This window comes from Suncus etruscus, chromosome 2, assembly GCF_024139225.1.
Source record: "Suncus etruscus isolate mSunEtr1 chromosome 2, mSunEtr1.pri.cur, whole genome shotgun sequence".
In the NCBI taxonomy this organism is placed as follows: Eukaryota; Metazoa; Chordata; class Mammalia; order Eulipotyphla; family Soricidae; genus Suncus; species Suncus etruscus.
Window position 1 is genome coordinate 56,202,042 of NC_064849.1, and position 23,299 is coordinate 56,225,340.

Below are 23,299 nucleotides of genomic sequence, written 5' to 3' on the forward strand. Positions count from 1 at the left end.
ATCCCTTACCTTTCCCTGACAACTAGCCATCCAACTTCTCTTGCTCATAATTCCTCTCTGTCATCATTGCCCTGATCTTAGAATGTTGCTTCCTCAAGGAAGGCCTCCTTGATGCCCTGATAATTTCTCCCAGCCAAATTCCAGTTACTTCCTCTCCTTTTCCTATCACTTTCTATAAAAAATAATCACTCTTTTTAAGTGTGTCACCTAAACTACCACAAATTGCAAGAACCAAGCACTGAAGCTAACAGCACATTTTCATGCTCAGTCCAGAACAGTGATTTCCAATCCTTTCACACCTGTACACTGTGCCATGTCCAAAAAATTGAAAATCACATGGTTGGTCATTATGAGCTATAGGGCCAAAGGATTCCACTTCAGATTCAAGCTCAGCTATTCATATCTGTGGGAACATAAGCAAGTTACTTAATTTCTCTGTGTCCAAGTTTCTCCATTAGTAATTATAACAAGATTATCTAAAGGTCTCTTGCTATAAATAATATAACAACAAAGAGCTGTAGAATAGTACCTGGTATATCAAATGTAGCCAATACAGGATTATATGTAAAAAGTAAGTTCTAGGCTCAATAAAATAGCATGGAGGTAAGGCGTTTGCCTTTCATGCAGAAGGTCATCAGTTCGAATCCTGGCATCCCATATGGTCCCCCGTGCCTACCAGGAGCATTTTCAAAGCATGGAGCCAGGAGTAAACCCTGAGCACTGCCAGGTGTGACCCAAAAACCACACACACACAAAAATTAAATATTAAGACTGGAGGAAAGCACAGTGAGTAAGTTTTTTGTTTTATGTGCGGTCAACACGAGTTTGCTCCCTGGCACTACATATCATCCCCTGAACACTGACAGGATAGATTCCTGAGTGCAAAGTCAGGAGTAACTCCTGAGCATCTCTGGGTATGGCTCAAAACCCAAAAAAGAAAAAAAAAATACTACTTAAGTACTCAATGGGTCAGTAGTAAGATATCTGTGTAAGATATCTGGGTGAAGCTCTTCCATGTCAGGTTGGAGAGATAGCACAGCCATAGGGCATTTGCCTTGCACGCAGATGACCCAGGACTGACCAGGGTTCAATTCCCCAGCATCCCATGATTGTATAAGAACAAAGGGTTTGTTTAACTTGATCTGTGTACATTTACCACAATGCCAATCCAGATGCATGCTGAATAAATGAAACTTTATGAAAATTTAATTACTCTGTCCATGACAGACATAGAAGCTATAATCTTTTAAGTCTGTTTTTTCTATGTTACATAATGTTTCAATGCACAACCATTATCAGATTAATCTTCTGTACTAACTTTCATAAAAGAATGAATACAAAAGACAATTGTTATGTGAAAATATCAAATCAATAAAATTATTTCTCACAACAGAAATTCAAAGATACCTTTAAAACAGTGATACAATGTGCAAATAAAGGGTGCCTGATAGAAAGTTTCATTTTATTTGCTGTATGAGATTATTTTTTAAATTTAAAATAGATAAACAAAATATGTCAATATTAATTTTTAAAGTACTTGTTGTATTCAGTGTATGTACTATAATGGGGGAACTTACACTCAGAGCTAAAAGATTTGTTGCAAAGCATATGACCTTCTTCCCACTACAATGACCATCCCCTAATTAGGCAATGCATCTGATAGTCATTAACAGGAATGAGATAATGAATCACTTTCTTTCTTCTTTGTTAATTTGCTGTAACCAAGCGGCTAATGGATGTCAGAGCTGAGTGATTGCACTGATTATAGTGATTTATAGTTGCAACAAAACAATTTAAAACCATTCTGATTATTCATGTTAAAAATGTTTTCTGTTTTGTTTACTAAACGTTTTATGTTCCCCTTTCTCTTACCCCTAAAAGTATTGTACATTCCTACCCTAACATTTAAAAAAAGATTTTTTCTGGAAAACTTGAAAGTTGTGTGCTTTTAACATTGTTTTAAACTAAGTCATTTCATTTTGTTTATATAAGCATGCATATACATAAATGTATATATATACATATATATATATTTTATAAAGAGAGAGGGAGAGAGAGAGAAGGAGAGAAGGGTGGAGAGAGAAAGAGAAAATGGGTTAGGAAGAGAGAAGTAAAGTTTACACAGTAAGAACAAAAAGCCTTAGGGGTGGAAAGAAAACTTCAGTGGTGCCCAGTTCAAAAGAAGACAGAAATAAGAGGAAATAAACCAAACTTCAAGCCACTTACCTTGGGGCTTCCAGTCCCTTCCTCATCCTCCACAGACACATCAGTAGCCAGAATCTCAGCTTTGATGGTATCCAGAGCCCGGAGAATCCAGCTGTGTTGCCGTTTGATTTGCCTCTGCAGCTCCTTCCATTGACTTGCAATCATCCGCAGCATGTCCTTCAGTCCTTCTCCAAAAGGAGGGGAAAGCACAAGGTATGAATCGACTATAGTTTTACCTGCTATTATTTTTTACACAGCAAATTAGAGAGTGATTGCAAACAACAAACATTTTAAATGATGATTACCATCACCTGCTCTATTATCATTTGTCATTCAAAATAGAGAAAGGAAATATTGACTTGACATCAGGCATAAGGACACAAACAAGGAGTAACCACACACATGCAGAGTTTGTAATCATTAGTTTGCATGTGTGGACTAAAAAAGGCATGAGGAACAAATTCATGATGTACAAAAATCACCTTCATATCATCTTATATTTCACAGAATAGGCCCCAGGTATATGGGTGTGGAGAATTTTTAATCATTAGAATTATTTATGAAAATAGAAAAAGTTAACTTGATGAGAAATAGAGTATATGGCTAAAATTAAGACAGTGGTCTTTAGCATTAGCACATCTGATTAATACGGATCTTTTCTTATGTAGCTATGTAAGCCCCAAATCAAGGGCCAATTGTAATTCATCCTCTTATGTTCTTTTATTATGAGGCTAAGTATAACCAAATAAAAAATTTTTTCATGTTTAATCTACTTTTCATAAATACATTAATACTGAGTAAGAACTGGTTTAATGCCCAAACTCTGTGAACAGAAAGCCTAGCAAAATACATGCGAAATATGTATGTGTGTGAACTGGCAAATAATCAGACTGCCTGCCTTATATCTGTAATGATATCTATAAGTACTCTAGTGCATATGCATTTTAACTATATGCACAATCCTCATTCATTATCTTAATGTTATTTCCAGAACACCTACATCAAAAAGCATGTCAACTTGAAGTTTGCAGGAATGTGCTTTCAATTGAAACTCAGGCGAACAGCAAGCCCCAAATAAAATGAACAGACCATTTGGAGGCAGTATTTCATCTTATAAGTATCACAGCATTGTATGCAGTATATGAAACATTTATAAATCTTGAAGGTCAATCTGATAATGTAAATATTAATAATACATAAGAAAGTGAATATATGCAGTAATTTACAGCAATGCTTCTTCATTCTTAATAGTCTGGAGACATAAAGACTCGCAATATTTCAGGAGGATTTACCTGCTTTGTGAGACGCAATAAGCTCAAGAAGTTGGTGTCCTTCCTCCTCCACAGCTTCCTTTAGAGCACAATGACTGTCTACATTCAACTTGAAACTCTGTAAAGAGAAATATAGGAAGATCACACCCTAGCAGGGAAGTTCAGTACAAAACATATCTATGAAAAATTACTCACAATTTTTTATCAAGAACCGCAAAGCTGATTTACCCAATAGACAAACTAATTTGCAATACTAAAAGCTACTGATACTCGAGATCTGGGCTCAAGACATTTCCATTAGATTAGCAGGGTACATCTGTTTTGGAAACAGCTGACAAATCTAGATATTCATTAGTGTTTTTTTTTTTATGAAAAGTCATATCCCATAGGCTATATCAAGGGTAGCAGTGATCTATAAAATACACTGAATCTCTACCGGCACATCTGAGCTCTTTTCTTCGTTTAAAAAAATTGCTAGTGATTGCACTATTTATGAAACCATAAAAATTGGCAGCATAAAATATATTAGCATTATGTGCACATATATAAATCTATTAATATAGTAGAGCTTAATTCAGTTCTGTTTCTCAGCTATCGCACAAACCATAAAATGCCAAGGTAGATTTAGGTGCTGGCTGTACAGAAAAGTCAACGGCCTTGGAAATCTTTCTTTTTTAAAGTATATTCCTTACATAGGACACTCCTTTATAACAGAATCAACCAAGTTTATCCTGGTTTGTTTTTTTTTTTAAATTTATGACAGTCATCCAAAAGACACAAACCACTATCATCTAATGGTTGAATTCTAACTCAGAGCCATTTCTTTCAGGAAACAGGTCTTTCTTCCTTACAAATTTATGATTCCCCTCTATGTTACCTCTGTTATATCCATATGCTTCCTCCTGTTATTGCATTTATCAGATTTCATTTCTTCTCTTTCCATATTTAGCTACCAAAAATTACAAGCAATTTTCAAAATACCAATTTCATATGTATCTGAATCCCTTGTTACAAATAAGGTATTCTTAAGTGTTGAATATCCACTGGAATGGATCAAAATTATTCCTAAATGTTTGTGAAGAATAGATAACCATTGGAATACATCAATTGTACTTTCTAAAGGGGACATCTTCCATTTAAACATTGCCAATTATTTTTTGTTCTTTAGGGACCACACAAACCAAAATCAGGAGATTATATGCAGTGCCAGGAGTCAGCTGCATGCCAAAAAATACCATATCTGTGGGATTAAAAATCTTTGAACTAACTAAAACTAGCATGAGTTTTAAAATGTGTTGTGAAAAAATTGGGGGTCTGACATGATGGGGATCTAAAATAGACAACATGTTTTATGCTCAATGAACATTCATTGAAAGTTAGTTGTAAATATTGTACTAGAATTAACATTAGTAATTGATAGATGTTCTAGGTAATATAGTCCCAGTAAGAATAAAATGAAACATCCACAAACTGTAAAACTGGGCTTTATTTATTTGTTTAGAAAGCATATTGTCCAGTAGGCCAGGAAAGAATAGAAGAGCTGGACAAGCCTGGTATCTAGCAACAAAGGCATTGGACAAGTTACTGGAAGAATGAAATGCAGCCTGTGTCATTTTGGAGAATAAATGGGGAGTCTGTGTGCTCCTTTACTTAGTAGAAATTAGTTAAGAAAATAGGCACTAAATTGAAGAAAATGGGGACAGGAAACAGGCAGATTAGACTGAAAAATACAAAGATAAGAACTTTGATTAAAAAAAAGACTGACTCCAATATTAGGACTCGTATCATTAGATTAGTGGTAGAGGACAGAAAAGGACACTGATGGCTTCCCCCCAGGTTGGTCAATCTATCTCAGCTGCAGGGATTTGAATGAATAAAATTAAATGTGGCAGTGTTTGGTGATTCTGAAACTTTTGGTTACTTTGCTTTCTATGAAACATTTAAATTTTGTTCATTTGTAACCTAAACATGACTATATTAACTTTTTGCTTCTGCATTGGAAATCTTCAACTCTGAAACTATGCCACACTCTATTCTTTAAAAATATAAATGAGGGGGTCACATTCGGGTTCAGTGGGGACTGAAGGATTCTGAGATGCCCTGTTGCCAGGTCTTCGGCACACAAAAATCTGTGCTCTAGACCTATAAGCTATCTCACTGTCTCCCACCCTGGCATTCTCTCTGGTTCTCATGTTTACTACAACACACAAGCTGAATGGTTGGAAATCTTGAGTTTTTGAGCAAAAGAGAAACTAAGGACCTGGGAGTAGGTAGGATAATTTGACAGTATTGAAGCTAAAGATATAGAATTGATGCAGTTGATACAACTAGATGTTTCTCAAATGATGTGAAACAAAATTTTAATACAATTTGATTTTAATTTTTGATGTGAAAGCAATTGATTATAAATCATTACTAGGTAAAATAAAAACTGTCAAGTTTGATGTTATAGACTCATTTACTATAACTAGTCAAATGGGTGCGATCTGGTTTAGCTTTCAATGACATCCATAAAGCATGAATACTATTAATTAAGGGGTTCACATAAGCCTCAGAAAAAAACAGTCTAAATGGTATGTTAGCAAAACTATCAATAAAATTTCTGGTTACTAAATGATTCTTTATTATAACTTCCCCATTTGGTGTCTACCTCTTCCTGAGGGAAGAAAAACTGAAAGAAAGGTTTTCTTCTTCTTCCCCCCACCCTTGAATATGATACTTGGACAGATTTATGTTATGCTACTGAAGCATTTTCTATGCAATGCTTTATGAAATAAAGTCCCATTGTAACATCCATAGCATACCCCCAAAATGCAGGGTGTGTTCTGAAGACTGAATTTATGGCAATGGCATCACCATAAGCAAGCAATATAGTGCTGTTTCACTGATAATATGAAATTACATAAATGTTAGTAATCTGGGCCTTGAGGAATGCTGGACATTTTAAAGTTAACTCCTAACTTAAAACAACAAGCACTGAACATCTCAAAGAGAGTAATTATAGAAGTGAAAATACAGTGACTAGACAAAGGACTGGACTATCTAAATAATGATACAACAAATATTTATCAACATATTTTTGGGGGGTGGGTAAGTTTTGGGGCCACACCCAGTGGTGCTCAGGGGTTACTCCTGACTATCTGCTCAGAAATAGCTCCTGGCAGCCACGGGGGACCATATAGGACGCTGGGATTCGAATCAACCACCTTAGGTCCTGGATCGGCTGCTTGCAAGGCAAACGCCGCTTCAATGTATGTTTTCTTTATGGCCATCTCTAACCTCCCTCACCAGAATTTGGTACAGAGCTAAGTGAATTACTCCTTGGTAGGATCCAACTTACAGAGGAGGCTGACTGTATTTTGATTCTGATCAGACTTCGCAAAGTGGAAGTAAAAAAAGAAACAACAAAACACTATATCTAATCATAGTCCATTCAAATTTCTGAAGCCCATTTGATTGGAGTGAGGTTATATGGATATAAAACTGAGATCAAAACCCGACTACAGAAATAAAACTTGTGACAAATGTAAAATATCCTAAGAACTTGTACTGAAAATAGTGGGGAAGAACATGATCACAGAGATTTAAAGATCCAAAGTGGCTTAACTTTAGCATCATTTCTTGAGTGTAGACATTTAATCATTACCACATAAAACTATTAGTACTTGCCAGGCCCACTGAGATCTATGAATCTTATGACACATAAATGACCAAAAGAAATAAAAAGTATTAGTGAGTATTTCCTAACCTAATATCAGTTTTTTAAAAAGCATACATTAATAAATGCACAGTTATTGAAAGCCATCTTTGTCAGGTCTAAAAGTAACAAAAGTTAATATACAATTTTATAACCTCACTTGAGCAGGTTATAGTGGATCAGGTAAAAAGAAAAATGAAGTAAATAGTCCTATATGACACTGTATAGAATAAATATATAAATATGGTTTGCTCTATAACAGTTATAAGATTTTAAGTGAACTAAAAATGTCCAAGTCAATAAGATTACAACATTTAAAAGTTGACTACCAATTTAGTTAAGTGAAAACAAAATTGTGAGATGTATTCCATCCATGTGTGATAAGTGTTAGGTAGGTGTTGTGGGTACCCACTCGGGGAGCCAGAATCTGCAGACTCTGTCAGGGAACTGGTTAAAAGGAGATTAATTTGTGGGCCAGAGCAATAGTACAGGGGTTAAGGTGCCTGCCTGGCACATGCTCAACCCAAGTTCAATTCCCAGCACCTCCTGAGCACTGTCAGGAATGATATCTGAGCATCAAACCAGAGTAAGCCCTGAGCACAGGTATGGCCTCAAAAAATAAAAGAAAGATAAAAAGGAAGGAAGGAAAGAAAGGAAAGAAAGAAAGAAAGAAAGAAAGAAAGAAAGAAAGAAAGAAAGAAAGAAAGAAAGAAAGAAAGAAAGAAAGAAAGAAAGAAAGAAAGAAAGAAAGAAAGAAAGAAAGAAAGAAAGAAAGAAAGACAGACAGACAGACAGACAGACAGAAAGAAAGAAAGAAAGAAAGAAAGAAAGAAAGAAAGAAAGAAAGAAAGAAAGAAAGAAAGAAAGAAGGAAAGAAGGAAGGAAGGAAGGAAGGAAGGAAGGAAGGAAGGAAGGAAGGAAGGAAGGAAGGAAGGAAGGAAGGAAGGAAGGAAGGAAGGAAGGAAGGAAGGAAGGAAAGAAGGAAGGAAGGAAGGAAGGAAGGAAGGAAGGACTGATTTGCATATGGTTCGCTGTGGAAATTAACAAACAATCCAGGAAGTCACAGGCAGCTGGGTGTGACTGTGACAGGGATCCAGCAGGGTACGTGGCAACACATGGTACTTAACTCCAATAGCCATGAAAGAGTCAAGGAAGTGCAACAACACAGAAGAGTGACTGATGCACTTCCACGTTCTAGAAAGCTCTCTGACTCCTGTGTAAAGTTGACTTGAAAAGGCAATACTGGAGACAGGAAGGCCATTTAGGAGGCTAGTAGGATAATACAGGCCAGATGTTACTTAGTGCTTTTTTTTTTAATTAAAAAAAGGTATGATTTCTCTTCTAAATGAATGGAAGAAGAAAAAATGAGAAAAAAAGTCTTCTTTTCTTTTAAAGATTGTTCAGTGCGTGAGAGCAGCATGTGCCAGAATTGAGTTCTTGGCTGCTCTGATGATAAATACCAGAGGTTATTAGTCAGGAGTCTCCAAATGTGAAAGACATATTGAACTGATGAACTTTTACTCCCACTGTCATTTTAAAGAGATGGTATATATGCTGATGAATAAGGCACTTGCTGACACTTTTTCCTCACACAAAAGATTTTACTACCCTAAGAAAATGAAAACTTGCCTTTTTTTTTTTTTTTTTTTTTTACAAAGGCAGGAAGAAGAATTCAGTAAGTAAAAGCAGATTTGAAAAGTCACCTGCTATCTTCCTTAGGACATTGTCACACACACACACACACCAGAGTCACTGAGCTGTTCTCAGCATTGTCCTGGGTTCTAGGAGGGGCTCTTACACTGAGGTTGGGAAGTAGAAAGCAGTGGGAAGGGAGCCATGAATCTCTGTGGAAAACCATTTCTCTTCCCTCCTCCCAATTCCATCAATAGAAGCCAGTCCTAAAAATTAAAGATATGTTTTCTCAATGCCATAGATTCTGGAAACCACCCAGAAACTTAATTCAGAAATAATGCAGACATTGAATTAACAATGAATTCAAACTAAAGAGACCCAGTGAGATAGCTCAGGAGAAACTCATGCTTTGCATAGAGGAACCCTAAGTCTATGGCACTACGGAAAGAAGACTCAAAGAACTATAGGTGTGGTCCAGAATAACTAATAAAACAAAATAAAAAATTAAAATAATAAAATCGATTACAAGCAAAAATCAAGATTCCAAATATCATCTAAGATAAGATAAAAACACCTCTACGAATGAAGGATCCCAGTAGATAAATAAAAAGAGCATGGGGCAACACCACAAAATGTTTGCACCATCTGTTCAGATTGCATTTGTGTTTAGTGCTTTAGTTTTAGTTTTTGTTGCTTTAGTTTTCTGAAACATAAAATGACCTATATAAAGAAAACTATAAAATGCTACTTCAAGAAATAAAAGAGGATACAAGGAAATAGAAATATATACCCTACTCATGGATTGGATTAATATCAGTAAAATGGCAATACTTCCCAAAGCATTGTACATATTTAATGCAATTCCTTGAAGGATATCCATGACATATTTCAAAGAAAAAGATCAAATATTCCTGAAATTCACTTGGAACAATAGTGTCTTTTTTATGATTGAAACCCAACTACAAACATGTTTGTAATCATGGTGCTTAAATAAAGATATTTTAAAAAAAGACAAATTCTCACAAAATAACAGGGATTTGACAATAAATAAACAAACAAACACTCATGAATAACTAAAGCACTCCTTGGGATAAAGAAGATGGGAGGATTACTTTCCCCAACTTTAAATTGTACTATAAAGCAATAGTCTTTAAAACGACATGGTACTGAAACAAAGATAGACCCTAAAATCAATAGAATAGACTTGAATTTTCAGAGACTGACCACCAAATATTTAACCAATTAATCTTTGATAAAGGGGCAGCAGATACAAAGTGAAGAAAGAAAGCCTCTTCAACTAGTGGTGTTGGGAACACTGGTCAACTACATGCAAAAATGTAAACTCAGACCTCTCTTTAACCCCCACACAAAAGACAAATCAAAATGGATTAAAAACCTTGATATCAGACTTGAAACTATATGGTACATAGAGGGAAACATAAACAAAACACTCCATGACATTGAAACTAAAGGCATCTTCAAGGAGGAAACACCATTGTACAAGCAAGTGGAAGGAGATATAAACAAATGGGACTACATTAAACAGAAGTTTCTGCACTTTAAAGGACTAGGACAGTGACTAGGATACAAAGACTACCCACAGAATGTGAGAAACTTTTCACCCAATATCCATCTGACAAAGGGTTAATATCTAAGTTTATATAAGGTACTGACAAAAATGAACTAGAATAAAAGTTTAACTCCATCAAAGAATGGGGAGAAGAAATGAACAGACATTTCCTCAAAGAAGAAATGCACATGGCCAAAAGGCACATAAAAATGTTCTACATAACTAATCACTAGAGAGATGCAAATCAAAAGAACAATGTGGTATCATCACCACAGAGAATGGCTTATACCACAAAGAACATGAATAGCAAGTGCTGGCATGAATGCAGGGAGAAAGTGACTCTCATTCATCGCTGGTGGGAATTCCATCTAGTCCAGCCTTTCTGGAAATCAATATAGATGTTCCTCAAAATACCAAAAATTGAGTGTCCAGCAATACCACTCCTAGAGATAAACCCTAGGAACACAAAAACACAATACAAAAATATAATCTGCACTCCCATGGTCATAACAACACTATTTACAATAGCCAGAACCTCGAAGCAACCTAGGTGCCTGACAAGAGATGAGTGGCTAAAGAAACTGTGATACTTCTACATAATGGAATACTATGCAGCCATTAAGAAAAATGAAGTCATGAAATTTGCTTATACATGGATGGACTTGGAACTATTATGCTGAGTGAAATGAGTCAGAGGAAAATGGTTAAATATAGAATAATCTCAATAATCTGTGGGATATAAAACAAATTAATGACAGTCTGGGGATGATATCCAGAGACAATACAGATGAGGATTTAGGGAATCCGTCCATGGTAGGAAGTTTGCCATAAAGAGCAGAGTGCAATTTGAAAAGAGAAGTGTCTACTATGAAAAGAACATGCATGGCACCCTTTCAATAACATTGACATAAAAGAAGAGAGAGAGAGAGAGAGAGAGAGAGAGGAAGAGGAGAAAGAGAAGGCGAAGGAGAAGGAGGAGGGGGAGGAGGAGGAGGAGAAGAGGAGGAGGAGGAGAGGAAGAAGATGAACAAGACAGAAGAAGAAGAAGAAGAAGAAGAAGAAGAAGAAGAAGAAGAAGAAGAAGAAGAAGAAGAAGAAGAAGAAGGCGGCAGTGGACGAGGGTGAGTGAGAGAAAAGAGGGCATCAGGGAAGGTGAGAGGTAAAATGGTCATAAAAAATGCACACTGGTGAAGGCTATAGTACACTGTATAACTGTAACTCAATCATGAACAACTTTATCTGTCAAAAAATTCTGTAGTATGACTAACCTTGTAACCACAGTTTTTAAATTAAAACATTTTTAAAAAAATACAATGAAATGAAAATAATACCATCCAGCTTTTCAGTCCATGACAGAATTAGCACAAGTGAATGTAAAGTGTGAAAACGGTGCCTAGAATTTTGTGTGTATTGGGGGAACCATCATTAAGACGTAGCTCATGTCACCTAGGTTTCAAACTTTCTCAAGAATAGACAATACTTTTGGGGACTTCCAGGTGGCAGGCAGTACTCACTCTGTGGAACTCTTTGCCAGTGCCCCAGTGAAAACATCAGACTGCCCAGCACAGACCTGATCACAGTGGGAGCCACACAGGAACATTGCAGAGGGAAGGGGACAAACCAGACATGTAGTCAGGCCTTCCTTTTGCCTCCGGTGAGTGTCCCTGGATCAGTCATCTAACCCTTCTGGGCTTCTGTTTCCTTATCTACAGCCCAGGCATTTGGACTCAAAGTTTTCCAGTTGCTGGACCCTTTGATTTTTTTTATCATACAGTCAGACAGTTAAGGAGAGGTGGCTCAGAATAGTTTTTATTTATTTTAAACCAGAAAATTTTCAAAAGAAGAATCCCAAAGGCCATCTGCCCACTCATCTACCCCAGGGCATCTGTGTCCCTCAGCTGACCCAGGCAGATGTAGCCATTCTATTTTTAACCACCTCCAGGCTCTTCCAAATCTTCAGTCATTCAGAAGCATTTTTTTCTGAGGAATTTAGGAGTTATTAGAACAGCAGCACAACCTTCTCTGTGTTCCAGATTCTTTTGTCAAGTCATCTTCAGCATAGGAATTGAAAATCCTAAACGTTGTGAGAATATGCCAACAAAATCCATATGTCCAATCAATCATCAGTTCCTGCTGATTGATTTCTCCACCCTCTCTTCAGTACTGACTAATGTTGCTCTAGCTACAGACCCTCAGCCTCCCCTTTGCCAGGTTGACTTCAAAAGTCTGAGGTGGCAGACATCACTGTGGGGTCCCTGAAATGGTGCAGGCACTGCCCAAAGCTTGAAGAGATTGCTACGAACAAAATGAGAATGGACCTGTCCTCTAGCAGCACAGACTAGTGTAACAGGGAGGGTGCATGCGCATCTGAAAATCAAAAAATTGTGTGGAGAACTGATGACCAGCATAAGCTCTAGAGATGGACAGTGGTTCAAATCCTGATTCTTGCATCATGTACTGTACTAGCTTCAGGCAATGCCTATGTAATTCAGTTTCCTCATCAGTAAAAAGTAAGAAGGTCAGTGCCAACTTCATGGGGTTGCTGTGAAAACAAGTACTTAATACTTGTAAAACAGAGTCTGGTGTATCCTAACAACTCAATTCAAACATTTCATAACACAGCATGAACAGCTTATAGTTGTTCTATAAAAATCCCTTCAGTCCAAAAATGCTTCTTTTCTTAAAATATTCCTGTCTTATTATTATCACCACCACCACCCCATATCCTCTTTACTCAGTCAAGGTTCAGGAGTCTATCATATCCCACAAAAGGATCTCAGCCCAGACTGTATGGTGGGCCACATGTCTACTTTCAAATATGCCTGAAGTGCTTAAAGTTTTCAACTCAAACTGGTTACCCACAAGTATATCTTCTTGCTGACACTTCTGACCATATATCCTTTTCTCATTTCCCCTGACTGAGTTGCTTATTCCTTAAAAACTCAATGCCTGGACCACCCTCTCTACACAGAAGTTTCCTGACAATCTTCTCTCCTTCTAGATTTTCATTGTCAGCATCCACAGAACCTGTGATAAGCTCACATCTGTTGATGCCATCTCTGCTTTCCACCCATGAGTGCTAAGCATCCACAGAACCTGTGATAAGCTCACATCTGTTGATGCCATCTCTGCTTTCCACCCATGAGTGCTAAGCAGAAGTTTGCTCTCAGTTTTTGTCTTCAGTGCCTGGACCAGTACCTGATAGAGGGTACATGCCTAGTAAATGCTCAAGGAGCAAATAAAAGAAGATTCAGAAATCTTCCATGTAGCTTTCAAAGCATTTGAAGAGATATTAATGCAATTACTCTCCACTTGGAAGTGGTTGATGAATGTCCCCAAATTTTACTCAGTGAACACCTTGTAAATGAGCTGTCATGTTCCTTCACTTATGAAATTACTTGCCAATTACACTTAGATGATCCCAGTGTAATTGCCATGTAAACTACACCCTGGCTGAGATAGCCCAAATCATCAATTTAACTTTACCCTCTCATCACTTGGTGCTTACCACCTAATTAAATAAATGGTCAGCCACCATCACAATTGTGTATTTCCCCAACAAAATGAAGTGGCCACATTTGTCATTGATTTATCAGTTATGACAATCTATAACACACCTCCAGGTCTAGCATCAGAAGCTTAAAATATTAAAAGCACTGTATACCCTTAGAAAGAAGTATGAAGAGTCTAATCAAAAGATAAGCATTATAAAATCTGTTTTCTTTAAAAAATACACTAAAATAGAAAAGCTAAGATCTTATTTTTTCTGAGTAACTTTATTTCTAAAACCTCAGATAATTTAAATATTCCCAACCCTTTTAAAATAAGATCTTTCAACAAGGCCCATGTTTTCAAATGAACAATTATCCTTTTTTTTTTTTTACAGAGGGTTAGTTTATTTGAGTAAAGTTGACATTCATTTCTTATTGTGCTAATTCCTGATGCAAGAATTAGATCTATGGGAGAGGGCCTGAATGATGATGATGCCTCTTAGTAACCAAATTTTCATTTTCTTTATTTACTTTTTTGATACCTTCTCCACACCTGGCACAGGTAATCACATTGGCTTCCCAGCATGACCACATTAGGCTAAATGGATTCTCAAACAGAGGTTTTATCCAAAGGGACCATTTCCCTTCCAGCGCACACTGCTCTGAGGCTCTGATTGAAAAGGAGGTCAATGTTCACCAAAATATCTCCCTACCCCCTGCAGTGGAATAATTGATGTGCAGCAGCCCCTCCAGCCGGAAGTCACCAAGGTGATGGATGGATAGAAGTATATTATTCACACGTGCATCTGTTAATACACAAGTCCCAGTGCAAACACCAGGACTTAAGAATATTATGTGGATTTAGGACAATCCCTGAAGGACTTCCGTTCCATTAAAAATTTGTTTAGCAGCCTGGGGCAAAGATATTTCAACTCCCACATGTTTCATGCATTTGAGAGGGGGAACCATATTGGTTTAAAAATAAATTAAATAAAATTTGTAATGTCAAGTCATTAACATTCTCTAGTGCAGTCTTTATGTTCCAAAATAGTAATGTTAGCCTGTGGAATTTTTTTAAACCCTTTTAGTATCTGAGTTAACATTCTCATTTTCCTTGTGTTTGCTGCCAATGGGGAGGGAATTACATCCTGAAAACATTACTATTTTTCTTCTCTACAGGCATTTTCTTATTACAAATATAGCACATAATATACAGAAAACTTTGTAGATGGGGCCTAAGCGGTGGCACAAGTGGTAGGGCATTTTCCTTGCAAGCACCAATCTAGGACTGACTACAGGTGGTTCGTTCCCCCCCCCACATCCGATATGGTCCCCCAAGCCAGGAGCGTTTTCTGAGTGCATAGCCAGGAGTTACCCCTGAGCATCATTGGGTGTGACCCAAAATACAAAAGGAAGGAAGGACGGAAGGAGGGAAGGAAGGAAGGAAGGAAGGAAGGAAGGAAGGAAGGAAGGAAGGAAGGAAGGAAGGAAGGAAGGAAGGAAGGAAGGAAGGAAGGAAGGAAGGAAAGGAGGGAGGGAGGGAGGGAGGGAGGGAAGGAAGGAGGGAGGGAGGGAGGGAGGGAAGGAAGGAGGGAGGGAGGGAGGAAGGGAGGAAGGAGGGAAGGAGAGGGGGAGAGAGGGAGGGAAGGAAGGAAGGAAGGAAGGAAGGAAGGAGGGAAGGAGGGAAGGAGGAAGGAAGGAAGGAAGGAAGGAAGGAAGGAAGGAAGGGAGGGAGGGAGGGAGGGAGGGGAGGGAAGGAAGGAGGGAGGGAGGGAGGAAGGGAGGGAAGGAAGGAGGGAGGGAGGAAGGGAGGAAGGAGGGAAGGAGGGAAGGAGAGGGGGAGAGAGGGAAGGAAGGAAGGAAGGAAGGAAGGAAGGAAGGAAGGAAGGAAGGAAGGAAGGAAGGAAGGAAGGAGGGAAGGAAGGAAGGAAGGAAGGAGGGAAGAAAGGAAGGAAGGAAGGAGGGAAGAAAGGAAGGAAGGAAGGAAGGAAGGGAGGGAGGGAGGGAGGGAAGGAAGGAGGGAGGGAGGGAGGGAGGGAAGGAAGGAGGGAGGGAGGGAGGAAGGGAGGAAGGAGGGAAGGAGGGAAGGAGAGGGGGAGAGAGTGAGGGAAGGAGGAAGGAAGGAAGGAAGGAAGGAAGGAAGGAAGGAAGGAAGGAAGGAAGGAAGGAAGGAAGGAAGGAAGGAGGGAGGGAGGGAGGGAGGGAGGGAGGGAGGGAAGGAAGGAAGGAAGGAAGGAAGGAAGGAAGGAAGGAAGGAAGGAAGGAAGGATGGAAGGAAGGAAGGAAGGAAGGAAGGAAGGAAGGAAGGAAGGAAGGAAGGAAGGAAGGAAGGAAGGAAGGAAGGAAGGAAAACTTTGTAGTCAGAACCTACTTTAGCTTGGAAATAGCAGAGGAAATAATTTAACTTGCAAACATTCTCAGCTCTTGCTTGTTTATTTATTACATTAGAATAATGTACTGCTTGTGGTGGTTGTTATATTGTTTCTACATATATGCATTCATTCAATAGTTACTCCTAATTCCTATTGTACATATGCAAGCAATACTGAGCAGCAAGGGAGACACCAAAAACACAGAAATCCCTGAGTCAGATGAAGGAAGGTGGATGCAGAGAATTACCACTTCTCTCTCTAGGAATGCTTTTCTCACACCACATTTTCTCATCTCCAAAATAGAAGTATATTATTCACACATACACCTGCTAATATAAAGGTTCCAGTGCAAACACCAGAACTTAAGAATAGTTTTGCGAAACTTACATATTGGCTTATTTATAATTAGTAAGACCTGTATCAGTTAGCTATTTCTGTGTAATGAACTACTCCAAAATTTTATTTCTTAAAAATATATTTATTTATTATTTGCTCTGGCTGGATGATTCTCTTTTATGAATTTTTGTAACAAATAGCACATTGTATAGTACTTTATAAGTTAATGTATACGCATGATTGATTTACATTGTTAAATGCTTACTTACTGTAATAAATTCAGTTTGTATCCTTATCTTGTATTGTACATCCTGGTGCTTACAGAATAATTGAAAGCTTTAACCTTTTAATTACCTCTCTCCAATTCCCTTTTTCCTATCCTCTTATCAATAAGTAAAAATAAGCTATGTTCCCCCAAATAAACAAAGCATCCCCCTATACAACAAGTTGATTTGATGTTAGCATAAACTTAAGATAAATAATAAGCTTTTTCCCCCACCCCAAATAATAAGCTTTTTTCTGAATACTGTTAATATCTGTTTTAGGCCCAGAACTTGTATCTTAATACCATTTATGCTGACTAAATTGTTTCATGATGTCACATGGCATACTGGGCAAGTAACACCTGCATGTGGCTCAACAAAAGGAGAGATATAGTTGGTATCAGGTCCTATCTCCTGAGAATCAATCATTTATGATGTGGCCTCGCTATGCAAATGAACCCACTGCAAGTCTATAAACTTTCTTCAGCACTAAACACATCACTATCCTAATCAGGAATCGATAATAAATGCAGGTTTTCCTGCCATTCTAATCTAAAGCCCACGATACCTAAAAAGAACAATAAAGCAATAAATCCATAATGTGTCCAATCACTACAAATTTTCAAAATGCTGCAAAAAGTAAAGTATTTGATCCAAGAGTCCTTAAAGTCAGGGTTTTATTTTATTTTTTTTAAGTATAATTCCTAGGTACTAATACTTTGAATGATTCAGGGATCCTTTTCAATAAAAAAAAATAAAATAAAAAGGAAGGTAGCATTATTTCTCCCTGAGATACATAGAATTTAAGTTAAAGAACAGAGAAGTGTGGCCCAGGATGTCCACATGTCTAAAACATGCCACCTGTTCACTCCCACCAACCTCCAAATGCCTGCCTGTTATCATCTGCTGACTGACATTTACATTCCTGTGCCACCAAAGGAGTAACTCAGAAGTCACACATTTTGTAAATCAAGAAGTGCTGCCATTGCCTTCCAAACTATCAGTTACTCATCTTACACTGAAGGGAATAATGGAGGACCAGCAAATGAAACTTCAAAGCTCTTTCTTTCCAGAATACCAGTTCTGCTCAGTAAGGCTGAGGGAGGTGAGAGTCAAATTCACAGAGCTCAGACTTTTGAAATCTGACAGAATGACTGCCTCCCATTAGCTAAGTAGTACAGTTATATGGAAACTGCTGGTCTTGTGGGCTCAACTTGCTTATACCAGGGCTGCCTATCATTTCCACAGAGAAAAGAAGACAGAAAGAGATGGTACCAGGAAACCTGGAAAAGGAAAGTTGTTTTTTTTATATAATAATATCTTTATTGGGGCCAGAGGGGTGGCGCAAGCGGTGGCATTTGGAGCGATTTCTGAGAGCATAGCCAGGAATAACCCCTGAGCATCACTAGGTGTGACCCCCCCAAAAAATATAAAAAAATCTCTTTATTTAAGCACCACAATTATAAACATGTTTGTAGTTGAGTTTCAATTATAGAAAAGAACAATCTCCTTCACTGATGTAACATTCCCACCACCAATACCCCCTATCACCCTCCTCCCCCACACCATGCCTATATTCAAGACAGGCATTCTATTTCTCTCACTCAGGAGCACTGTGAGCATAAATATAGCATAAAGCTGGTAATGTATATTAGAAAGGGAAGGAATCCAAAACTTGTCTTTTATGTAAAAAATTCCCTAGTGCAGACATTGAAAAGCTTAACAAATATAAAATTCTGTTATTTCCTTAATCAAACATCTAGATACTTCTACAAGAACTATATTTTGTAGACCCTTTATCTGATGTGTTGAGTACAAAATTTTCTCCCATTCAGTTAGCTGTCTTCTGAAACTGGGGACAATTCTGAAGGGAATGTTAGTTACACTGGAGGTGAGATTGGTGTTGGAACATTGAATGCCAGATATAACTGTAGTATGAACAAGTCTGTAAACTATAATGTCTAAAATAAAAAAATATTATATATAAAAATATAGATGCCAATACATAAAATTATATGCACTGAAAACTTGTTAAGCAGACATATCAGTTTGATGCAATCTGATTTTATACATACCTGACACAATAAGGAAACAATATTCAAATTCTCCAACAGTACAGTGGCAAGAGCCTTACTCACTATACTATCATTGCAACCTGACCTGTTCCTCCAATTGTTCCTTCTTTCCTAATCTCTTTACTCTTATCTATTTCTCATCCAAACCTGACCCCTTTACATGCTCAATTTCTCTCATTACTGAAATAGCATTCAATCTAAATGCTCAAAAACATACTCAGATTTAGATTTGTACTCTTCATACTTAAGTAAGCAAACAACCTAGAATGTACTGGCTTTTATAGGATTGTAATTTGAAGATGTTTTTGCTGAGAATAGAGAACTATTTCATGGTTACCAGCCTATCTTCATGTCTGCCTATCACTGGATTTGTCAGACTACTGAGATCCTCATGTTCTTCTGGAACAGAATTCCTAAAATAATGAAAATATATTCTATCAGTTCATTGTAGGAAGCTAGCCATAAAGAGTGGTGAGTACAGTTAGAGTAAAGAAGAGTCTACAGTAAAGTGCCATGCATGGTACTCTTTCATTAACAATAGGGCAAACCACAGTGTCAAAAATGATAAAAGAGATAAAGACAGAGAGAGGGAGCTAGAGAGGAAGAGAGAGATAGAGATAAATAGAGAGAGTAGAAGCAAAATACTTGTCCCAGAGACATGTGGAGTGGAAAGAGTGCACTGTGAACTGGTAAGGGCCTGAGAGATAAGCACAGCAGGTAGGGTGTTTGCCTTGCATGCGGCTGACCCAGGACCTATGGTGGTTCTATTTCCAGCATCCCATATGATCCCCTAAGCCTGCAGGGGCTATTTCTGAGCACAGAGCCAGAAGTAACCCCTGAGTATCGCTGGGCATGACCCCCCCCCCCCGCAGAAAAGGGAACTGGTGAAAGGTAATGTATATTTTATGACTGAAACTCATTTATGAATAATTTGGTGACCATAATGCTTAGATAAAGTAACTATTCATAAAAATAAAGATTAATAAAAATCAGCAAAGTTTCTAAAGACAAATTAGATTGTTGAAAATATATATATTCTATCCATCCAAAAAAAACACTGGAAACTTTTTCTTAATATATAGAATGCTCTATATAAATCCTGATGCAAAAAGTCAATGATAATATAAAAATAGGCTAATAATTGAGCTGATAGTTATCACAAAGATATATAAATGACTCCTAAAACTATGAAAAATATGTAACTTCACTTAAAATACAAGAAATACAAACCAAACTATAGTAAGATGTCATTTGTAACTATCAAAGGGACAAAGATCAGCCAATATGATAGCATACTCTTTTAGAAAAGATATGTAGAAATAGGCATTCTCATGCATTTCAGAGTAAAAATTGGAACAATCTTTACCAAGAGCAATTTAGCATACATGACAATTTTAAATGTGTATGACCTTTGACCCAGAAATTTCACATATAAGATATTTTTCTAAGGACATACTTATACTATGCAAGATGATGAATATCCAAGGATTTTCAATGAAGGACTCTGCCATAGAAAAAGAAAAGACTACAAAGATCCTCCATTCCTATCAATAAAGAACAGGTTAGATAAATTACAACATTTTCACTGTGCATGAATACCATGCCACCATTCAAAGGTATTATATAGTTCTATAGTTACTAATTTTAAATCATTGCTAATATAATATAAATCATTGCTATATAGTAGAATAACATAACTAATATAATCATATATTTGTGTTTGTTTTGCTTTTAATTTTTTAAATATATTAATTTTTATTTTAAAAATATTTTAATTTTAAAATATATTTTAAATATATTGAATATTAAATTACCATGCAATACACCGTTACAAAGTTGTTCATGGTTGAGTTTTAATCATACAATGTCCCAACACCTATCCCTTCACCTGTGCCACCAGTGTTCCCATTTTCCCTTCTGCCCTCCCCTAACTGACTATCTTTGTAGCATTTTTCTGTTCTATCTTCCTTTTTTTCTTTTGTGTATTTTTTTTCTTTTGTTTCTTTAGTGGTGGTTTGCAATATTGTTATTGAGGGGATATCAAGCATGTCACTTTTTGTTTCCTTTCAGCACCTAGTTCTTGTCCAGAGTGATCATTTTAAACTATCATTGTCATAATGTTCCCTTTTCTGCCTTAACTGCACCTCTCTACTATTTGTGGAAAGCTTCATACCATAGACTGGTCCTCTTGGCCTTCATCTCTATTGTCTTGTTTACCAAACTATTTTTTATTTAAATGTCTGTTTATCCTTTCTCTCTGAATTATTTCACTCAGCATGATACTTTTCTTTTCTTTTCTTTCTTTCTTTCTTTCTTTCTTTCTTTCTTTCTTTCTTTCTTTCTTTCTTTCTTTCTTTCTTTCTTTCTTTCTTTCTTTCTTTCTTTCTTTCTTTCTTTCTTTCTCTCTCTCTCTCTCTCTCTCTCTCTTTCTTTCTTTCTTTCTTTCTTTTTTTTTGGTCACGCCTGGCAATGCTCAGGGGTTACTCCTGGCTCTATGTTCAGAAATCACTCCTGGAAGGCTTGGGGGACCATATGGGATGCCAGAATTCTAACCACCGTCCTTCTGCATGCAAGGCAAATGCACTACCTCCATGCTATCTCTCTGACCCCAGCATGATACTTTTCATATCCATCCATGTATAAACAAATTTCATGACTTCATTTTTTCCTAACTGCTATGTTGTATCCATAGCCTAAATGTAAGACTATTTCTTTATCCATTCATCTATTCTGAGATGAACAGATGGGTTGTTTCCAGTTGTTTTCACTATTGTGAAAGTGTAGCAATGAATATAGGAGTACAGAGGGCTTCTCTGCACTGTGTTTATGGGCCCTTCGGGTATATTCTTAGTATCCATATAGCTAGGCCATATGGAAGCTCAAGTTCTAGTTTTTCAGGAAATATATATACAATATATAAATATATGTATAATATATATTCAATATATATTGTTTTTAAAAAGATATCAACTTTTTATAAAAAAAATAACAACTGGCTTAGCCAGTTGATAATCTCACCAGAAGTTAATAAGGGTCCTTTCTCCACACAGCCTCACCAGCACTAGTTGTTCTTATTCTATGTGTGCTAGTCTCTGTAGTATAATATGATATCTCATTGTTGCTTTGATTTGAATCTATGTGATGATTAATGATGTGGAGCATTTTTTCATGTGTCTTTTAGCCATGTGTATTTCTCTTTAAGGAAGTTTCTGTTAATATCTTTTTCCCATTTTTGGATAGGGTTAGATGTTTTTACTCATTAAGCCCTATCAGTACCTTGTATATCTTAGAATGTAACCCCTTATCAGATAGGTATTGGGTGAACTCAATTCAATTATACCAATCCATGGGCAGTTTTGTATCCTGGCCACAATTTTATTTTAAATGTAGAAGTTTCCCAACAATACATGTTGAAGAGGCTTTTCTTGATCTACTTCATATTTCTTGCCCTTTTATCAAAACTTAATTAATCAAACAGTCATTGAACATTAAGTAAAAATAAAAAAATGATCAAACTTAAGCACCAAATTCAAAGTCAACGACAACAGACTCAATACCCAATTTACAACATACTAGCACAGAGGGAACCACCTATACTAGCAGCCTGGGGGGTAAAAGTGGGGGACATTGGATGTATGCTGGGTACAGGGGTGGAGGGAGAACAATATTGATGGTGGGAATGCCTCTGATTTAATATCACTATGTACCTAAAATATTACTGTGAAAGATTTGTAATGCACTTTGATCAAAATAAAAACATTTAATTTAAAAAATTCATTGATCATATACCTGAGGATCAGTTCCAGGATGTTCAAGTCTATTCCACTGATCTGAGAGTTTGTATTTATTCCAATACCCTGGTGTTTTAATGACCATTATTTTATAATACAGTTTGAAGTTGGAGAAAGTAATGCCTCCCATCTTTTTCCCATAGTTTGCTTTAGCTGTTTATGGAGGCTCATTGCTTCATATGTATTTCAGAAATATTTGATCTATTTCTTTGAACAAATGTTATGGGTATCCTTATAAGGATAGCATTATATCTGTACAATACTTTGAGAATATTGCCATTTTAATGACGTTAATCATCCTAATCCATTGAGCAGAGTATGTGTTTGCAGATGATTCTGGTTTTTTTTTTTTTTTTTATTTCTTGATGCAGTTTTTTGTAGTTTTCTTTGTATAGGTCTTTCAACTCATTAGTTAAAATGCTGTGTATCAATTGCTCCATCCTCATGTTTTAACCTTCCCTCTCCTCAGAAAAAAATAAATAAAACATTTATTTACTTTTCAAACAGTACTCTGCTTATCCTACAAGAATTTTACTATTTAACATTGTATAACTTTTGTCATTGATAGGTCTGTTAAATGCAATTTGTGATCTTAC

At 36.9% G+C, this 23,299-nt stretch overlaps 1 protein-coding gene across 2 annotated transcripts in view; it reads right to left on the reverse strand.

The window, feature by feature from the left end:
- AKAP6 (A-kinase anchoring protein 6) overlaps positions 1 to 23,299 on the reverse strand; it is a 505,318-nt gene that overhangs the window by 227,858 nt on the left and 254,161 nt on the right. Inside the window, exons 6-7 of one of the 2 annotated variants that reach the window (XM_049766574.1) lie at positions 3,498 to 3,594; positions 2,227 to 2,390 (exon numbers count right to left, since the gene is read on the reverse strand). In XM_049766574.1, the coding sequence (XP_049622531.1) occupies positions 2,227 to 2,390; positions 3,498 to 3,594 (261 nt within the window). Of the gene's footprint in view, positions 1 to 2,226; positions 2,394 to 3,497; positions 3,595 to 23,299 lie in introns of both variants that reach the window. The other variant, XM_049766573.1, reaches the window with a different exon arrangement.